This window comes from Penicillium verhagenii (assembly GCF_028828195.1).
Source record: "Penicillium verhagenii strain IBT 33310 chromosome Unknown utg000009l_segment0_segment0, whole genome shotgun sequence".
Lineage (NCBI taxonomy): Eukaryota > Fungi > Ascomycota > Eurotiomycetes > Eurotiales > Aspergillaceae > Penicillium > Penicillium verhagenii.
In genome coordinates this window covers 287,612-304,837 of record NW_026643173.1, presented here as the reverse complement: position 1 = coordinate 304,837, position 17,226 = coordinate 287,612, and the positions used below count along the sequence as shown (strand labels likewise).

At 47.9% G+C, this 17,226-nt stretch overlaps 9 protein-coding genes across 9 annotated transcripts; 4 read left to right on the top strand and 5 right to left on the bottom strand.

The window, feature by feature from the left end:
- Positions 1-941: 941 nt before the first annotated feature.
- N7466_009185 (ATP-dependent metallopeptidase FtsH/Yme1/Tma family protein) lies at positions 942-3,662 on the top strand (the record flags this gene model as incomplete). Its single annotated transcript, XM_057168574.1, has 2 exons — positions 942-2,820; positions 2,875-3,662. The coding sequence occupies 2 exons, from the start codon at positions 942-944 to the stop codon at positions 3,660-3,662; spliced, it is 2,667 nt and encodes an 888-aa protein (XP_057017280.1).
- Positions 3,663-4,100: 438 nt separating this feature from the next.
- On the bottom strand, positions 4,101-4,499 carry N7466_009184 (YbjQ family protein; the record flags this gene model as incomplete). The annotated part of the gene is made up of 1 exon (XM_057168573.1): positions 4,101-4,499. The coding sequence occupies one exon, from the start codon at positions 4,497-4,499 to the stop codon at positions 4,101-4,103; it is 399 nt and encodes a 132-aa protein (XP_057017279.1).
- Positions 4,500-4,989: 490 nt separating this feature from the next.
- On the bottom strand, positions 4,990-6,169 carry N7466_009183 (DUF1295 domain protein; the record flags this gene model as incomplete). The annotated part of the gene is made up of 2 exons (XM_057168572.1): positions 4,990-5,727; positions 5,801-6,169. 2 exons carry the CDS (start codon positions 6,167-6,169, stop codon positions 4,990-4,992), a joined length of 1,107 nt encoding a protein of 368 aa, XP_057017278.1.
- Positions 6,170-6,435: 266 nt separating this feature from the next.
- On the top strand, positions 6,436-8,590 carry N7466_009182 (DNA topoisomerase 3; the record flags this gene model as incomplete). The annotated part of the gene is made up of 6 exons (XM_057168571.1): positions 6,436-6,522; positions 6,578-6,778; positions 6,835-7,013; positions 7,071-7,290; positions 7,347-7,750; positions 7,813-8,590. The coding sequence occupies 6 exons, from the start codon at positions 6,436-6,438 to the stop codon at positions 8,588-8,590; spliced, it is 1,869 nt and encodes a 622-aa protein (XP_057017277.1).
- A 341-nt stretch (positions 8,591-8,931) lies between these two features.
- N7466_009181 (uncharacterized protein) lies at positions 8,932-10,281 on the bottom strand (the record flags this gene model as incomplete). Its single annotated transcript, XM_057168570.1, has 1 exon — positions 8,932-10,281. One exon carries the CDS (start codon positions 10,279-10,281, stop codon positions 8,932-8,934), a length of 1,350 nt encoding a protein of 449 aa, XP_057017276.1.
- Positions 10,282-10,889: 608 nt separating this feature from the next.
- On the bottom strand, positions 10,890-11,635 carry N7466_009180 (DUF4149 domain-containing protein; the record flags this gene model as incomplete). The annotated part of the gene is made up of 4 exons (XM_057168569.1): positions 10,890-11,056; positions 11,111-11,399; positions 11,480-11,513; positions 11,604-11,635. 4 exons carry the CDS (start codon positions 11,633-11,635, stop codon positions 10,890-10,892), a joined length of 522 nt encoding a protein of 173 aa, XP_057017275.1.
- A 345-nt stretch (positions 11,636-11,980) lies between these two features.
- Positions 11,981-14,724, top strand: N7466_009179 (ATP-dependent DNA helicase 2 subunit KU80; the record flags this gene model as incomplete). The annotated part of the gene is made up of 11 exons (XM_057168568.1): positions 11,981-12,109; positions 12,162-12,216; positions 12,271-12,337; positions 12,391-12,458; positions 12,512-12,680; positions 12,731-12,791; positions 12,844-13,359; positions 13,430-13,815; positions 13,881-14,092; positions 14,174-14,643; positions 14,707-14,724. The coding sequence occupies 11 exons, from the start codon at positions 11,981-11,983 to the stop codon at positions 14,722-14,724; spliced, it is 2,151 nt and encodes a 716-aa protein (XP_057017274.1).
- A 344-nt stretch (positions 14,725-15,068) lies between these two features.
- On the bottom strand, positions 15,069-16,275 carry N7466_009178 (Qc-SNARE protein; the record flags this gene model as incomplete). The annotated part of the gene is made up of 2 exons (XM_057168567.1): positions 15,069-15,120; positions 15,182-16,275. The coding sequence occupies 2 exons, from the start codon at positions 16,273-16,275 to the stop codon at positions 15,069-15,071; spliced, it is 1,146 nt and encodes a 381-aa protein (XP_057017273.1).
- Positions 16,276-16,662: 387 nt separating this feature from the next.
- Positions 16,663-17,193, top strand: N7466_009177 (uncharacterized protein; the record flags this gene model as incomplete). The annotated part of the gene is made up of 1 exon (XM_057168566.1): positions 16,663-17,193. One exon carries the CDS (start codon positions 16,663-16,665, stop codon positions 17,191-17,193), a length of 531 nt encoding a protein of 176 aa, XP_057017272.1.
- Positions 17,194-17,226: the final 33 nt, after the last annotated feature.

Below are 17,226 nucleotides of genomic sequence, written 5' to 3'. Positions count from 1 at the left end.
GAACAAGAAACATATGGGTTTGCACATGGGATTTGCTTAGACATCTGGCGTTTATCAAAGCGGGATCATCTTCTGTTTTATTGTTTTTCTCCCTTCTTTTTTTTATGATACAGGTGCCTGATGCTGGATCAGGCACTCTGACCCCCTCCACTATTCATTGAACCTTTACTTACTCTCCCCTTTATGTACACTGAAGAGCACTTATCTTATGACTTCTGCAGCGTGGGCGGTTACTCCACACATGCACGAAAACTCTCCAATCCAAGCTAGATATCCGAACCGGAAATTGAAGAAATATGCATAGTTATTCAAATGTTTATTGAGGGCCCGAGGTCTATCTTATCAATTGATGCACCATATCCATCAAAATTTAATTATTATTGACTCGGAGGTATAATCATAATAGTAGGTACGATGCGCAGTCGCTAATAGCCAAGACTTCATCTGTTAGAATTAGTAAGTATCAGAACTGGGCTATCGCATGTGCCTTGCAAGGTCAACATGCTTGTGTAATAGATCTCCGACTGTTTTGTACACAGTACTCCTTTACTCCCTGGCCGAAACATTGGAAGAGAACCAAAAAAAAACCCATGCATATACTAGTTTCATCTTCACCATCACGCGTCTTGTAATTCAATCCCCAGCCCTCAGTAGAGTGGATATATTGACGGCTCTAATTACGTAGCCAAGGATTTTTCAAGAGGAATCTGGTCGAAGACTGTAGTCTATAGTTAGGATTGGTGTGGGTACCGCCCCGACCAATGACTCAGCCACCGGAACGGCAGAAAAACCGAAGCCGAAAGCCGCAGCTCGTCATGAGCTTCCCACCGCAAACCCTCAATCCCTCAAGGCATTGCATGCCGTTGTCCATCCCACCGGACCTCGATTGATCACCTCTCTCCCCCGCCCTCACAGCCCTCGGGGCTCCCCTTTCCTCGATCATGGCCACCTTCCTTCGAAGGCCTGGCAACCTTGCTCGATTCTCGAGGAGAGCCACAGAATCCATCAGTCGCACACCGGTATCTGCCCGGGTGCCTTCCTCGCCGCTTTCCTCCTTTATTACATCTCACCGTGCTCGAACTTTTGCTACCAGCGGCCCCGGTGGCCCTAACGACAAGTCCCGGAATACCCAGCCAAGTAACAGCGGGCCAGAGAACAATGGCCGCAAAGACGAGGAGCCGAAGAAGCCGGAGTCGGTCCTAAATGAGGAGGACCAGAAGAATCTGGATGCTTTTGTCAAGCACGTAGAGTCGCGTTTACCTCAATCACAACATGCCACCCTTCATGAAATGCGAAGACAATTGATGCGGGATGGATTACCGGCCGACGTGAAGGTTTTCATTGACAGACATCGCGAGGCTTCGTTGATGGACTATCTTCGGATGGTTCGATTTTTACTGAAGTATACCAATGAACAAGCCGGAAAAGAAGCCAATGAAGAAGTTGCTCGCATGATGAACAAATCGCCCGAGGAGTTCAAGAAGGAGCGCGAGGAGCTGGAAAAGAAGCAGTCGGGATCGGAGGCCGAGAAGGGCAAGGAGGAACCCGACCAGGAAAAGAAAAAGGAGAAGGAACAACAGCAGAAGAAGAAAGCTGGACAACCTCCCGCGGGAAAAGTGTTTGAGTTCCGATTCGATCCCGCCGCCTTCGCCGTCACCGCACTTGTCACATACTATATCTACCGCAGCTTCTTCCCCGGTGAGAGCAGTGGTCGTGAAATCACTTGGCAGGAATTCCGCGCCAACTTCCTCGACAAGGGCATTGTTGAGAAGTTGACCGTGCTCAACCACAGCAGAGTTCGCGTTGACCCCAACCGCGATGCCTTGGCTCAGATGAACCCCGATTCGAATGGAAACCCCGGCCCCGTATATTTCAGCATTGGATCTGTCGACAGCTTCGAGATGAAGCTGGAGCAGGCTCAGTATGAACTTGGTATTGCGTCCCACGAACGTATCCCGGTCGCTTATGTGGATGAGGTCTCGTGGGGCAGTGCTCTCATGACCTTCGCTCCTACTTTGCTCTTGTTCGCTGGTATCTACTGGTTCTCTCGGCGCGCCGGCGGTGGTGCTGGTGGCCAGAGTGGAATCTTTGGTATTGGTAAGAGCCGCGCAAAGAAGTTCAACCAGGAGACCGATGTCAAGATTAAGTTCGCCGATGTTGCTGGTATGGACGAGGCCAAGGTTGAGATTATGGAATTCGTCAGCTTCCTCCAGCAGCCTGAGCGCTTCCAGAGACTTGGTGCTAAGATCCCCCGCGGTGCTATTCTGTCTGGTCCCCCCGGTACTGGTAAGACCCTGCTTGCCAAGGCCACTGCTGGTGAATCCGGCGTGCCTTTCTTCAGTGTCAGTGGTTCTGAATTCGTCGAAATGTTCGTTGGTGTCGGTCCCTCCCGTGTCCGTGACTTGTTCGCCAATGCCCGGAAGAACACCCCTTGTATCATCTTCATTGATGAGATCGACGCAATTGGCAAGTCCCGTGCGAAGCAGAACTTTGGTGGCGGTAACGACGAGCGTGAGAGTACTCTGAACCAGATCCTTACTGAGATGGACGGTTTCAACACTTCCGAGCAGGTCGTCGTCCTGGCCGGTACCAATCGACCTGATGTTCTTGACAAGGCTCTTATGCGTCCCGGGCGATTCGACCGACACATTGGAATTGACCGTCCCACTATGGATGGCCGCAAGCAGATCTTCCGTGTTCACTTGAAGAAGATTGTTACCGATGAGAACATGGAGTACCTGGAAGGCAGACTCGCTGCTCTGACCCCTGGCTTTGCCGGTGCTGATATCGCTAACTGCGTGAATGAGGCCGCCCTCGTTGGTAAGTTATTTCCGTCGCACATCTTTTTGGACCTATGCTAATTTAATACTATAGCTGCTCGTGAAAACGCGGATAAGGTTGTTATGAAGCACTTTGAACAGGCTATTGAACGTGTTGTTGGTGGTCTTGAGAAGAAGTCTCTTGTGCTGTCACCTCAGGAGAAGCGCACTGTCGCTTACCACGAGGCCGGCCACGCCGTCTGTGGCTGGTACTTCCAGCACGCTGATCCCCTCCTCAAGGTTTCCATCATCCCCCGTGGCCAAGGTGCTCTTGGTTACGCCCAGTACCTTCCCGCTGGTGGAGATACCTACCTGATGAACACTAACCAAATCATGGACCGCATGGCCATGACTCTCGGTGGTCGTGTCAGTGAGGAGCTTCACTTTGACACCGTGACTAGCGGTGCCAGTGATGACTTCAACAAGGTCACCCGCTTGGCTACCGCTATGGTGACCAAGTTTGGTATGTCGAAGAAGATTGGATACGTCTACTATGAGGAAGAGGGCCAGCAGCAACTCACCAAGCCCTTCTCGGAGGACACTGCCCGCAACATTGACCTCGAAGTGCGTCGCATCGTCGATGATGCCTACAAGCAGTGCAAAGACCTTCTTACCGAAAAGAAGACGGAGGTTGGCATTATCGCTGAAGAGCTCCTGTCCAAGGAGGTCCTTGGCCGTGATGATATGATCCGCCTTCTTGGACCCCGTGAATGGCCCGAATCTGGCGAGTTTGCGAAGTACTTCGATGGTACTAATGGTCAGACCTTTGCACCACCAGAGCCTCCTCAGAACCCAGAGGAGACTGTGGGCAAGGACGGCCGTGACCAAACTCCTCTCCCTTGATTGATGGTTTAGGTAGAATATTTGTCTTTTTTGTACCGATTGGACTGCATTTTGGGAAGGCCTGTTTCGTCAATCTCGCAGGGCGTGTTTTATCACGGTCTCTTTGACCTTCTTTTTTTTTTTTGTATTTATGGACTTGCATCTCTTTTTCCTTTTTTCCTTTTGGTTTGAACCTTTACTACTCCCCCCTCTGTCCACTTTTTCGATCCCTCCTCTATCTCATAAATCTCTTCCATTTACCATGTCGCGAATACATGTACTGTAAAGAAATTGATCTCTTATTGTCTTTCGATCTATGGAGTCTATGTATTATTATTATAATTTGAAAAGTTGGTTGAACTTTAGGCTTCATCTCTTACAAAAAGAAACAAAACAAATAAGCCCGTCTCCTGATGGATTTGCCTAGACACTGTATAATGATTTGAATACTGATGCACTTTAACTGACTACTACTTGCTCGTCCTCAATCTTCTCAACTACACAAGCAGTGCCATAGGCACAAATTTGCGAACAAGCTCCAAAACTCGCAACATCGAATCTAACCGCGATAATAGCATTCCCTCCTCGACTCATACATTCGCCTACCAATCGCTCCATAGCCTCCTCTCGAGAAGTATACATCAAGTTTGTGAAGAACCGAATCTCTCCTCCCACGGCTGAACGGACCACTGCACCTAGATCGGCGCCCCAGTTGCGAGTCCGCACGGTAATCCCGTAGATGGTACCGAGTACGCTTTTGATCTTGTATCCCGGGAGATCGTTCATCGTTGACGTGACTATGCCATGGGTGTCTGTGAAACATGCTGGGATGTCCTTGTTTTGCTTTGAGTTTGGCATGCTTGTGTCTTGAAATGTTGTCTAGATAGTGACACCGTCTTAGCATGCACCATGCATATGTAACAGTTGGTGTATGTATAGATATGGAGCTTACCGTGGCAAGATTGTGGTCGTTAATGCGAATAAATTACCAGGGGAAATGCGAAAGGCATTGAATTGGAAAGGACAACTGCCATTGGTATAAAAAGTCCCACCAAACCTAAACATGTGGTTCCTCGTATTGAACTTCGCTTTGATCCCTTTTACCCCAATTGCCAAACAGTGCCGTCATATCCGCTGCGGGATTTACTATAAACATGAAGATTGTGGAGAAATCAGAATAATAATTGAAATCATTGGAAAAATTTCATGTTGGAAATTGTTGGTAGATAAAAAAAAAGCTAGTAAAAACAAGAAAGCAAACACATGTGCATGTGCAATAGATTAATGAACAAGTCAAAATAATAATAATTTCAAAGCTTGCCATATATTTCAGTTACAAGTCCCCGGTTTATTTGATCTTCTTCTCCTCAGTGTCCTCACCGACGGGCTGCTCATCTTCAACTGGAGCAGTCTTCTTGCCCTTAGACTTGGTCTTCTTGGCTTCGACAGACAGGCGAGGAAGGAAACGGCCCACGCGAGCCTGGTACTCGCTGTACTCGGGGTACTTGCCTGCACTGATAGTCTCGGTAAGACGTGTGCTACCCTGGAAAATAGCAAGGTAGCCAATGACACCAAGTCCAGTCCACTGGAGGTAGTTCTCAGTGCGGTAGGCGGACCAGATGTACATGGTCAACCAAAAGGCCTGCTCGGCGACAAAGTTGGGGTGTCGCGACCATGACCAGAGTCCACTGACAACAAAGCCACGCTCTAGGTCCTCAGGTGCGTATTGATCCTTTAAGGGCTCTGGGATGCGTGCGTTCTTGAGGTACTCCTGCTTAGCAGTCTGGAAGTTCCACTGCTGCTGGTCGGCGAAGTATGCGATGGCGACAAGGAAGATAGCGCCGCGAGAGAAGGCCAGATCGGCCAGAGTGAAGGTGTCGGCTTGGTTGTTGGCTGCAACGACGAAGACGTAGGTCGGGGTGGTGATGAGCAGGAGCAGCAAAGACTGAGCCACGCAGATGAATCCGAAGTTGAAAATGGTGAAAAGAAAAGTGCTGTTCACTTGCGACTGCACAATTTTCCACCGGTAATCCTCCGAGCCAATTGAGTAACCACCTTTACGCCAATAGTTATAGGTCAAACGAACCTAATCAGAGAGAGATTCCGGATTAGCGACAAGTGACATTTTAGTAGGAACGTTTGAGAAATTATGCGCATACACTCCATAGGGTGCTGATGACAGCGATAGTGTCCAAAGTCTCTGTGCGAATGCCGGCCAGACGCGCCCAGACGGCGAAATGAACGTTGTACACGGAGGGCAGGATGCTCCAGAAACGATCCACCTGCGAGTAGTTCCGGTTAATCTCAGCAGCCACGAAGAAAACACCAGCAAGAACTGTTCCCAGGGCAAGCGCAGAGATCAAGGGGTTGGTCGCGAGGTAGATCTCCTTCAAGCTCTCCAGGTCTCGGCCCGCTTCGCGCAAGCTGGCGGGGAGCCATTGGAGCTGCGCGAGGTAGGGGAGCACAGTTAGCTGGAAAGAAGTGCAGTCCACCAAAGACTCCACCTTGGGAAGAGGAAGGGTCGCCATTTTCCAAGAAAGCAAAACAACTACCAACACTAATGTTGAACAAGATTGTTTTCGGGAGGGAAAAGAATAGAAAGGAATCGGGACGTTTATGTTTGGATTACCTCATCGGGAATAGTCATACATGCCTGAGGCACGAATCACCCACGAGCGCGTCGGCCTCAGGCATTAACTCCTCGCGTCCCAAGGCAATTTACATTTCTCCGTCCAAAAGATATGCCACCCCGACTTCCCATGGACAATTTCACATGACAGTGTAGAAGTGCCTCATGGCCCGCAAGATTCTATGTGTGGCGGAGAAGCCGGCCATTGCGCGTGCAGTGGCTACGCACTTGTCCGGAGGGTCTTTTCAGACTGTAAGTGTTCCAGAGTTGGGAATAAACAAAACCATCAGCTAATGACATGATGTAGCATTCAATCCGCGGAAATAATTATGTCAAGAACTATGAGTTCGAGTTCAACTTTGGCGATCCCTGGGGAAACTGCGCTGTCACAATGACAAGTGTGATTGGCCATCTCACGGGCCTCGAATTTGAACGCCAGTACAAGGGCTGGACGTCTTGCCCGCCTAGTGCATTGTTTGAGGCCCCGGTAAATGAGGACGTTGACAAAGTATTAAAATCATTTGAAAATTTCTGGGTAGCAAAATATTAACAGTTCTCTTGTAGGACAAGTTGCCGATTGCAGAAAACATTCGAAATCAAGCCAGGTACAGCAAAGCACTGTTCATCTGGACCGATTGTGATAGAGAAGGAGAGCATATTGGTAGCGAGGTCCGGAACCAAGCTAAAAGTGGAAATGCACGTATCGAGGTTAAGAGAGCCAAATTCAGCAACACCGAGAGAGCGTGAGTGTTCCCGAGGTCTTCGATTGTTATCATGTTCATTCTCTAATTTTATGATAGTCACGTCCTCCGTGCTGCTCGAGAGCCGGTGGAGCTCGATGAGTATCAGGCCAATGCTGTGGCGGCCCGAATCGAGCTTGATCTCCGTATTGGTGCAGCGTTCACCCGGTTGCAAACTCTCCAGCTTCAAGCCGTGGTGGCAGTTTTGAAAGAGAAAGTCATCAGCTACGGTCTGTCTTTTCCTGATGCCTTTGAAGTCCGCTTATCTCATATTTCACAGGTTCGTGTCAGTTTCCTACATTGGGATTTGTAGTAGATCGCTATCTACGGGTAAAGAACTTCAAGCCCGAGACATTTTGGAGCATCAAAGTTATGCTGCAGCGCGAAGGCAAGAAAGTCAATTTCTTATGGAAACGCGTCCATCTATTTGACCGAGCAGTGGTTACGATGATGCTAGAGCGCTGTTTAATTGCAAAGGAGGCCCAGGTTACAAAAGTTGCACAAAAACCCAAACGCAAGTGGCGGCCCTTGCCTTTGACAACTGTGGACCTCCAAATGATGGGCAGTCGATTTCTCCGCATGGACAGTCAAGCGATCATGAAAATAGCAGAAGCCCTTTATACAAAGGGGTTCATCAGCTACCCAAGAACGGAAACGGATCAGTTCGACCCGGCTATTGACCTGAAGAAATTGGTTGAAAAGCAGTTCCCTGACCCTGAATGGGGCCAATATTCCAAAGAGTAGGCTTCTCTCTCCTCTCAAAAGGTTAAGCTCATCGAACATGACTAACAATATTCTACAGTCTAATTGATGGGAAATTCAGAACTCCCCGGTTCGGCCGTAACAACGATAAGGCCCATCCACCCATCCATCCAGTAAGCTGGGTCTCAGCGAGCCAGCTCAATGCCAACGAGAAGAAAGTTTACGAATTCGTGACCCGGCGGTTTCTCGCTTGTTGCTCCGAGGACGCATTAGGCCAGGGCACAGATATCGAAATTCTTTACGGTGATGAATATTTCCATGCCAGTGGTTTGCTTGTGCTGGAGAGGAACTATCTCGATGTTTACGTCTATGATAAATGGGAAAGCAGCCAACAGTTGCCCAAATTCGAACAAGGAGAGAAGTTTGTACCTACCGAGGCCAACATATCGGAGGGTAAGACTACGGCGCCAAACTACTTAACAGAACCGGAACTTATCGGTTTGATGGATGCGAATGGTATCGGTACCGACGCAACCATGGCAGAGCATATTGCTAAAGTTAAAGAACGTGAATACGTTGTTACACACAAGCGAGGGAGTGGCCGTACTTCGGTTGAAGAGCTTATTCCGACTCGGCTTGGCGTCGCTCTTGTTGAGGGATACGATAATGTTGTTGCAGGTCTTCCAAACAGTATCTCACTCAGTAAGCCATTCCTGCGCAAAGAGATGGAGTTGCGGATGCTTGAGGTCTGTGCTGGCACGAAGACCAAGCAGGAAATCGTGCAGCAGAGTCTCGATATGTACCGCGAGGTCTTCATTCATACCCAAAGACGTATTGAGATGTTGAAGGCTGCTTGTCGAAAGTATCTTGTCGATTAAGCTGCTTTCACGGTTGAGCTCCCCCTCATAGCTTTGATTCTGGATACTACATGCTATCATGAAATAGCTACTAGTAGATTTGAGACTAATCAATATACCCCTCAGTTTTCTAAAGCTTCTGAATACGCTCATGTCATTCTCAACCGACTGTCAAAAAAGACCAAAAGAAGGGGGGGGGGGGGGATAAATAGCAACACAAGGGCACAAGTACCGGAATCCGATCTTTCCAACCGGATCCTCCCAAATCGCATGGCAGGGTCTATTGACCTTGACCAATGCTCCATCTCGAATTCCCATATTGCGCCTCGCCATTCTTGCAATTCTTTTGCATCTGAAGCATTTTACATTGCAAGCTCAGAGTCCTGAATGTCTGGTCCGATTGACGGAGAACCTTGTGGGGTACAGTCCAACTGCGCTGCTCCTTCCTGGCCCATCTCCACCTCTTCCAATCGATGGCCCAGCATAATTAAGTCTTCTTGACCATCCGCCTCCGTCCCATCTGTCCTCGGGCCTAATGGCAAGGAGGCAAATCCACCAGCAGTAGCAGCCGCACCCAAATCCCCATTCTTATTCTCAATATTGATATCAATATCGTATTTCTTGATCTCTGCCTTGAAAGCCTTTGTCAGCTCAGTGGCCATCATGCTTGGAATTCTCTGGAACTGGTCATGGAAAGCATCGATGACCACATTCAACATGAATAGATTCGTATTGAGCCCTTCAACTGTGCGTTTGAAATCATCTTTCATCTCCGTCCAGATCTCCCTGCAGAATTTATCTTGATCGGAGCTATCGCCAGTATCAGGGGTGTTATCGCGCGATCGCAACGACATCTTTTCTTGTGCTCGGCTCTGTCTGTATTCTGCTTCAAACTTGTTCATGTCACTGGTGATTTGGTCAAACCCGCTCTGCAGGGATTTTTCTAAACTTCCGCACAGCTCAGAAAATTGGGCCTGGATACGTTCGCGCAAGTCAAAAGACAACTGGGTGAAGTCCTGAGGAAGCTCTTCGAGACTTTGGATGCTTCGGTGTATATTTTGGAGCTCATCTCGGGCGCATTGTTGTACTTCAAACGGGACGGATAGAATGGCGTTCAATATACCGGGGAACGAACTTGCAAGGAAATCACGGAACTCCTGTCGACTCTCCACGATGAGATCTCTTATCTCGAGTTGCAGGTCCTGTTGAGGTCGGGTGATTTCTGCAAGGGCGACTGTTTGCAAGACCACAATGCCAAAGAAGATCAGCGCAAATGCGAAAAAGTCACTTTCTTTTGTTGGGCCAGATGCTCGATCGGGAAAAGACACAGGAGTATCGTCGGGAACTGGAAGATTTGGAGTTGAAGTCTGTTTTGACGAAATATGTCTTAGCCAATGGATGAAAAGGTCAATCTGGTTTCCAGTGGAGGTGCGAGTCCCGTTTACTGGAAGGCGATCGAACCGTACCGTAGGACTTGGGTGAGGCTGTACGATAGACGGTGGGGGTTGCGCGTTGCCTCTGCTTTCTGCTGTCTGGTTCCTCATATGCTCTGTTGTCTGGCCTAGAGTGAAAACGGTGCTGGCCACTTGGAAAGAGCCAATTGTGCGATCTAGGATAGATCGAGATGGCTGGACCGTTGTATAAGGGATCCCTCCGTAGAGGCCCCAGAGATTGGTGGTTAGGAAGACGAGGATCGGGATTGTCCAATTCATGGTTGCAGTTGGGCTGAGCTACTCAAGTAGGGAAGATGAAGTTTCAATGTTGAAGAAGTTGGAAAAGCCAAGTCAGGCTTGGATTGGTAGGAAGCACTCAAATGTTATACTGCTGGAAACAAAGAGCGATGAGACAAGCACTCAACATTCCAAGGTTGAATTAGGCAAACAAGAAGCTTAGATTGTATAAGCTAACATTTGAATGTAGGTATCATACTAGTACTAGTACTATTATGGTAATCTTCTGTAACATTGAATTATCCGTGTTTGTCGGTACAGTCTGCATATAGTAATGAACAAAGCCATGGCCCTTTGTTTCAATGTTTCAGGTACTATCCGGTCTCTGCATCAAAAGTGTGCCGGGAATTCAATTGAATATCTTTGTAATTACTTACTAGAAGGTATTGTACCCCGTCACCAGTTGACATATTGTTGGTACATATACTAGGTAAATTGAAACATTCAATGTAAATTTGTAGATACGAGCACTACATACATACTATATACTACTCTCGGTGCGTTTGAGACATATTTAGAACATCCATGCACATATGGATTTCATCGAGGTGTTTCAAAGCTTCCCTTGAAACCTGCCTAGTAGTAGGTACCTACTCAAGTCGCTTACTCAAAACAACTCCATAATAGATCGTTGCAATAAAAGCGGCCAAGTTAAGCAGACTCGACACACCATGCACGCGACCAAACTTCTTGTTCAGAGCCAGCATTTCCTTAGAATGAGGCGCAGGGTCGTAGCTCTTCTTTCCATCTCGGGTTTCTACACTACCAGTCAGATATAACACAATCATTAACAAAAACATAGAGTACATACCCTGGTGCTTTCGCTCGCGCATGGTCTTGATTGTGAGCGGGCGCAGAACAACATTGTTAACCAAGCCCGCGATGGCAACAGCGGCTAGGGGGAGTGCAGTGTTGTAGCGATTCTCGGGGTCAATAAGGCCTGATAGACCCAGTGCACTTCCACCACGGCTGGCAGTCAAAGCTACCGCGACGGGAAGCGCGGTCTGAAGGGAGAAGTAGATAGGGAAAATGGCGGATTGCAAACTAGCAAACTGTGGGCGCGGCAAGGCACGGAATGCGACTGTTCCGCCGACGAAGGACTACTAGCATGTTAGCAAGAATCCAGGTCTTGTATTCAATTGTTTTTTTTATTTTTCGGGGGGGTTCAAGATGGGCTGACCTGGAAGAACTGAGAACCCAAAAGGGTGCCGTAGCTGGTGGGACCATGTTAGTCTATTTTCAACGGAATATTACATATTATTTGTCATGAAGCAATATTTCTTGCAGATGAGAAGATTACGAACCCGAGGATGTGGTATGGGCGAGGGTCAGTCATTGTGATGTATGTTGTGGAGAACGTATATGTATAGACGAAGCTGTACTACAAGAAAGAGTTTAGAAGATCCCAGCTTGGGACGTGGAGACGCGTGAGGAGTTGAGTAGTGTGATGCATATTTCCACAGAAAGGAGATATATGTAAGTCCTATTTCCACGCGATATTCTGGCGCAATTCATATAAATGCACGCGCATTTCTGTTAAAGCCACGGAATCGGATGATGTCATGTGCTCGCGTTTACGCTATACCAAAAAGGAAATATCACGCGTCTGCCTGTTCTACTTGCTGTACTTCTGCCTCGCAGACTCCCACGCGAGCTTTTGTCCAAAACACCCATCTCCAAAATGGCTGATAAAGAGGCAACTGTTTACATTGTGGATGTCGGGAGGTCCATGGGCGAGCGTAAATATGGGCGCTCAATTACCGACCTTGAATGGGCCATGCAATACGTCTGGGACCGCATCACCACCACAGTACGTGAATTTCATTCCGGGAAAATGCCCAAAGCTGATCATTTTTTTCTAGGTCATGACAGGCCGAAAGACAGCCACCGTGGGGGTGGTAGCACTACGATCTGATGGTAATAAACCAATTGACAACTATCTTGGACGAGTCTAACATGCTGGAATTACAGAGACGTCAAATGATCTTCAAGAAGATGACAGTTTCTCCAACATTTCAGTTTTATTCCAAATTGGACAGTATGTCACTGTGAAGGACAGGTTTCAAGAAATTACTAATACCAACGTTGTAGGGTTCTGATGCCTGATATTCGGAAACTGCAAGATGCAATCAAGCCTAGTCATACCTACAAGGGCGATGGTATGTAAATCCCCCCACTCTCTCTTCGTGATTCCTAATTGATATGCTACAAGCTCTCTCGTCCCTGGTTGTTGCCATTCAGATGATCAGTACCTATTGCAAGAAGCTCAAATACAAGCGGGAGATCGTGCTGGTGACCAATGCCACTGGTTTGATCAACAGCGAAGGCATTGCTCAAATAAAAGAGAAGATCATGGAGGATGACATCAAGTTGTCTATAATGTGGGCTGGATATACAATACGTGGATTTTGATTCTTACTAACACCACCAGGGGGCCTGATTTCGACGATGCGGACTGGGGAGTGAAAGAAGAAGACAAGGATGAGCGGAAGGTAAGATAAGCTCATAATTTTCAGTGGTTTACCATACTTATGTTCAACACAGGCTTCAAATGAAAATCTTCTTCGTGAATTTGCTACGGACATTGGTACTTTCGGAACCCTTGATGAGGCCATTTCTGAATTAGGGATTCCTCGCCTAAAAGAGATAAGAATCATACCATCATTCAAAGGCTTCCTCTCGCTTGGTGATGCAGAGAAATTTGAGACAGCGCTCCGCATCCCCGTTGAACGCTGTCCCAAAACCTATCTTGCTAAGCCCCCAACTGCCAGCTCTTTTGTTCAGCGATCTGGTGGTGAGCCAGGGCAAGGGGATTCAGGACCCAATGCAAGTCAGACGGCAGGTGAAGGTGACACATTGACAACCGTGAGAACTTCCCGAACCTATCAGGTTGATGACGAGTCTCTACCCGGGGGTAAGGCCGATGTGGAGCGCGAAGACCTCGCAAAGGGATATGAGTATGGACGCACAGCTGTGCATATCAGCCCAACAGATGAGAACATTACGAATCTGGAGACTTTCGCAGGACTGGAGCTTGTTGGTTTCGTCACCACTGAAAAAGTATTGAATTTACAACTTGACCCCTCTGGAACAGCTCCATTGTTGTCTCTTTGCTGACCTTATATTGCAGTATGAACGATACCTACACACCTCTAATGTCAATATGATCACGCCACAGAAGGCTCATGACAAAGCCTCTCTTGCCTTATCATCGTTTATCCATGCACTATGGGAGTCGGATAACTACGCCGTCGCTCGACTGGTAACCAAAGAGGCCAAGCCGCCACTGCTTGTACTTCTCGCGCCGTTAATCGAATCTGATTATGAATGCCTCTTGGAAGTTCAGCTGCCTTTCGCAGAGGATGTTCGATCATATCGATTCCCGCCCTTGGATAAGGTCGTTACTGTGTCAGGAAAGATTGTCACCGAGCACCGCAACCTCCCCAGCACTGATCTGCAGCAGGCTATGGACCAGTATGTGGATAGTATGGAGCTAGACTTGAAGGATGATGATGGGTAAGTCGAGTGTTTTCTCTCATCGTATTGTTGAAGGTGTCGAGCTAACCGGGTTACCGACCCAGAGAAATAATTCAAGGGCTCCCAATCGATTATTCTTTCTCTCCACTACTGCATCGCATCACGTCTGCGGTACGATGGCGCGCTGTGCATCCAAATGACCCGGTTCCCGAAGTACCAGAGCGACTTGTCAGATTTGCCCATCCCGATGAGGACCTGGTGACAAGGTCTAAAAAGCAGTTAGAGAAGCTCATCTCTGCTGCAGATGTCAAGAAAGGTTAGTACGAAACCGCTACCTGTGCGGTCAAACATTATAAACAAAAAAGAGCAAATCTCTGACTTTCTGTACCCCATACAGTTCCACCCAAGACCAAGGGCCGCAAGCGCAATCGCGAAACCGAGAAGCCTCTTTCTGGTCTCGACATCGACGCGCTCCTCAACCAGGAACCCAAGCGTGCCAAAATCTCTCCAGAGAACGCCATCCCTGAATTCAAGCAGCTGCTTTCTCGTGCTGATAATGTCGAGGCTATTATCAACGCTGTCAATCAGATGGGCACTATCATTGAGAATCAAATCAAGCACAGCCTGGGTGATGCTAACTACAATCGTGTTGTCGAGGGGCTGGGAACTATTCGTGAGGAGCTAATCGACTACGAAGAACCAGCTGCCTACAATGACCTTTTGAAAAGTCTGAAGAAAAAGATTCTTGGCGAAGGGCTTGGTGGGGATCGGAAGGAACTGTGGTGGTTCCTTAGGAAAAGTAAATTGGGACTTATTGATCAAAATGAGTCGGAGCGATCTGACGTTACAGAGGACGAAGCGAATGAGGTGAGTTGACTGATCTATGATCATTTCCGTTGATATTTATTAAAAGTGCTGACATGTTCTCAGTTCCTATCGGCTGCATAGCTCATATCCATTTCTTGTGGTCCATGTTAGCTTACATTTTACTGTGATCATTGCTACACAAGCGAAATTGATGCATTACACACAGGCGTTCGATGTTCACTGCGATAATTTGTTTTTTAAAAGATAGCCATGAATTGAGCCTGTTTGAAATGATCATACAGTAGTGAACAACGTTAAAAGTGCAAAGTGGTAATAATCGCCCGGGCTGGGAATAGAGAAAAGAAGAGAAAAGCACCAAAGTACTCTGTGCGCCAAATGGATGCCGAAGCGGAGAATAAAGTCCGAAATGCCCAGTATGCGTATATCACATCAGACAGAAAAAAAAAAAAGTACAAGCGATCTTCTTAGGAGATCTTTCCGATCCGTTTCTTGCCGATATCGAGCTTGGATTTCAGACTACAGCGAGTTAGTAAGAATCACAAGAAACCCCAAGCAAAGAAGGAAAAAACAGGCATACCGATCAGTGTCCTCATCTGCCAATTTCAACAGCTCGTTTTGGACGTTCAACTCCTCGTGGATCGCCGTTCCTAGCTCCCTTTGTCGAATAACAATCTTCATCAATTCCTCAACACTAGCATCTTGATTCTGCATCATCTGCTTCTGAAGCTGTAGCACACCCTCATTATCTAGCTCGCGCGTACGCTCGGTTTCTTTGCCAAGAACACGTCCGGATTTCGCAGGTGTTCGTCGCCCACCATTATTACCAGTAGAATCCCCATTCCCAGCACTCAGGAGGGCTTCTTTGTCCTGGATTGAGGCAACGGCATGGTCGAGCTTGCTCTTAGTCGCCATAGCATGCGATAAGTCCTCCAGTCCTTCTTTTTCTTTCCGCGCGTTTATAAGTAAGTCCTTTCGACGACGGAGCTCGCCGTCACCGAGAGTGGAGGTAGTGGAGTTCTTGGATTGCGCTCCGCAGCCGCTAAGGTTCTTGAGACCTTCTTCGAGGGTGGAAATCATAGAACCTGCACGGACTAGACTACCTTTTGCTTGTGCGGAGCTTTCGTGCTGTTTCTGCGGTGTTGTCTCCTGGTCTCGGCGTGAGAGGGCGAGACGGGCATCGTGGAGGTGGGACTTCAGGTCGCGGAAGTAGTCGAGCCAGAGAGTTGGGTCGGTGATTGGAGCATTTAATGCGTTACCAGGGTCTGTGATAGCGGCGTGTAATCTTGTTGAGGAGTTGGCCGCACTGGATGATGTGGACGCGGCTGCTGTTGGCAGGTTAAGGAAGGCCCGCCACGCGGGGGAAGTGCGCCATCGTCCATCTGGGGACTCGTTGATAGCCCGGAGGTAATCTTCTAGGCCGATGCGGCGCTCTTCGCGGAAGCTGTCGTTGGAGGTGGTTTTTGAGAACCAAGATTTCGCTGGTAGTGGGAGTGGGGGTTGGACATTGGTCTGGTTGATAAGGGTCGTGTGGAATGTCGAGAAGTCGGAGTAACGCTTGGAGACGGTGAAGGAGCGTAGTGGAAGACGGAGTGTTATGTGGTAAACGGTATGTGGGGGGGATGTGGGGGATACAGAGGTAGCGGGTATGGCAATCTCTACTGTGGGTGCCATGATGTACATGAACAGGAGGAAGTTCGAAGTTGGAGAAAGCCGAGCTTGAGAGATAAAGAAGCCCAAGGGTCCACATGACGCAACGCCCGCGACTCTACAGAATCAAGGCAACACCAAATCAATTGATATGGTCAAAATTTCAACTGACAGAGAAAAAAGTTCTATGTTGGAGAAATAGGCGATCATTTATTCTATTACTTACTAGTACTAAATATTTCAAGTCGGATACTGGTGTATCCGTCTACTATCAGTAGAATACACATACGTAGTGGAGTCCCACATACAAATTTGGCTTGTTATTTTGGTTTTTTTTTCGAATATTACAACCATCACTTTCTCATCTCTCTTGTCCTTTTAAGCTTATGAACATACATCACATCGGTCATAATGGATACGAATATGTCGCTTATTACAAATCAGCTCTCATCGTCGCCTACAAGATTTCCCGATTGCTGTTTGGCCCTTTCCAGCAGTTTCATTACTTCTATGGGTTCACTTCTTCCCAAGCAACCCGGCTTTACACTCTCAATCGGCAGTGGATCTGGACTACTCGAGTATCTGATTGCTCAAAACAATGAACATCTCTCTGTACAGGGCGTGGAGGTCAACTCAACTGTCAACCGCTACATCTCAGAAGAAGACATGCACGTGGTTGGCGGCGCGTGGGGTCTTTATTCCTTTGCTCAGCAGGCAACAGCATGGATGTTTGTCTACCCACGGGATCCAAAGCTGATCACCAAGTACCTCGACACATATGGCAATGATGCTGTAGAGTTAATCATCTGGCTTGGACCTCGGGTTGATTGGCCGGACTATGAGCAGTGTTATCGCCAGTCTTCATTCTCGGAGCTGGAATTCCCGGAGGTGGGATTAACACCGTACGAGATCGCGGTAGTTGCCAGAAGGTCAAACCCTTGAACGGGGGCAAAAATGTTATTAAATTAGTAGGGG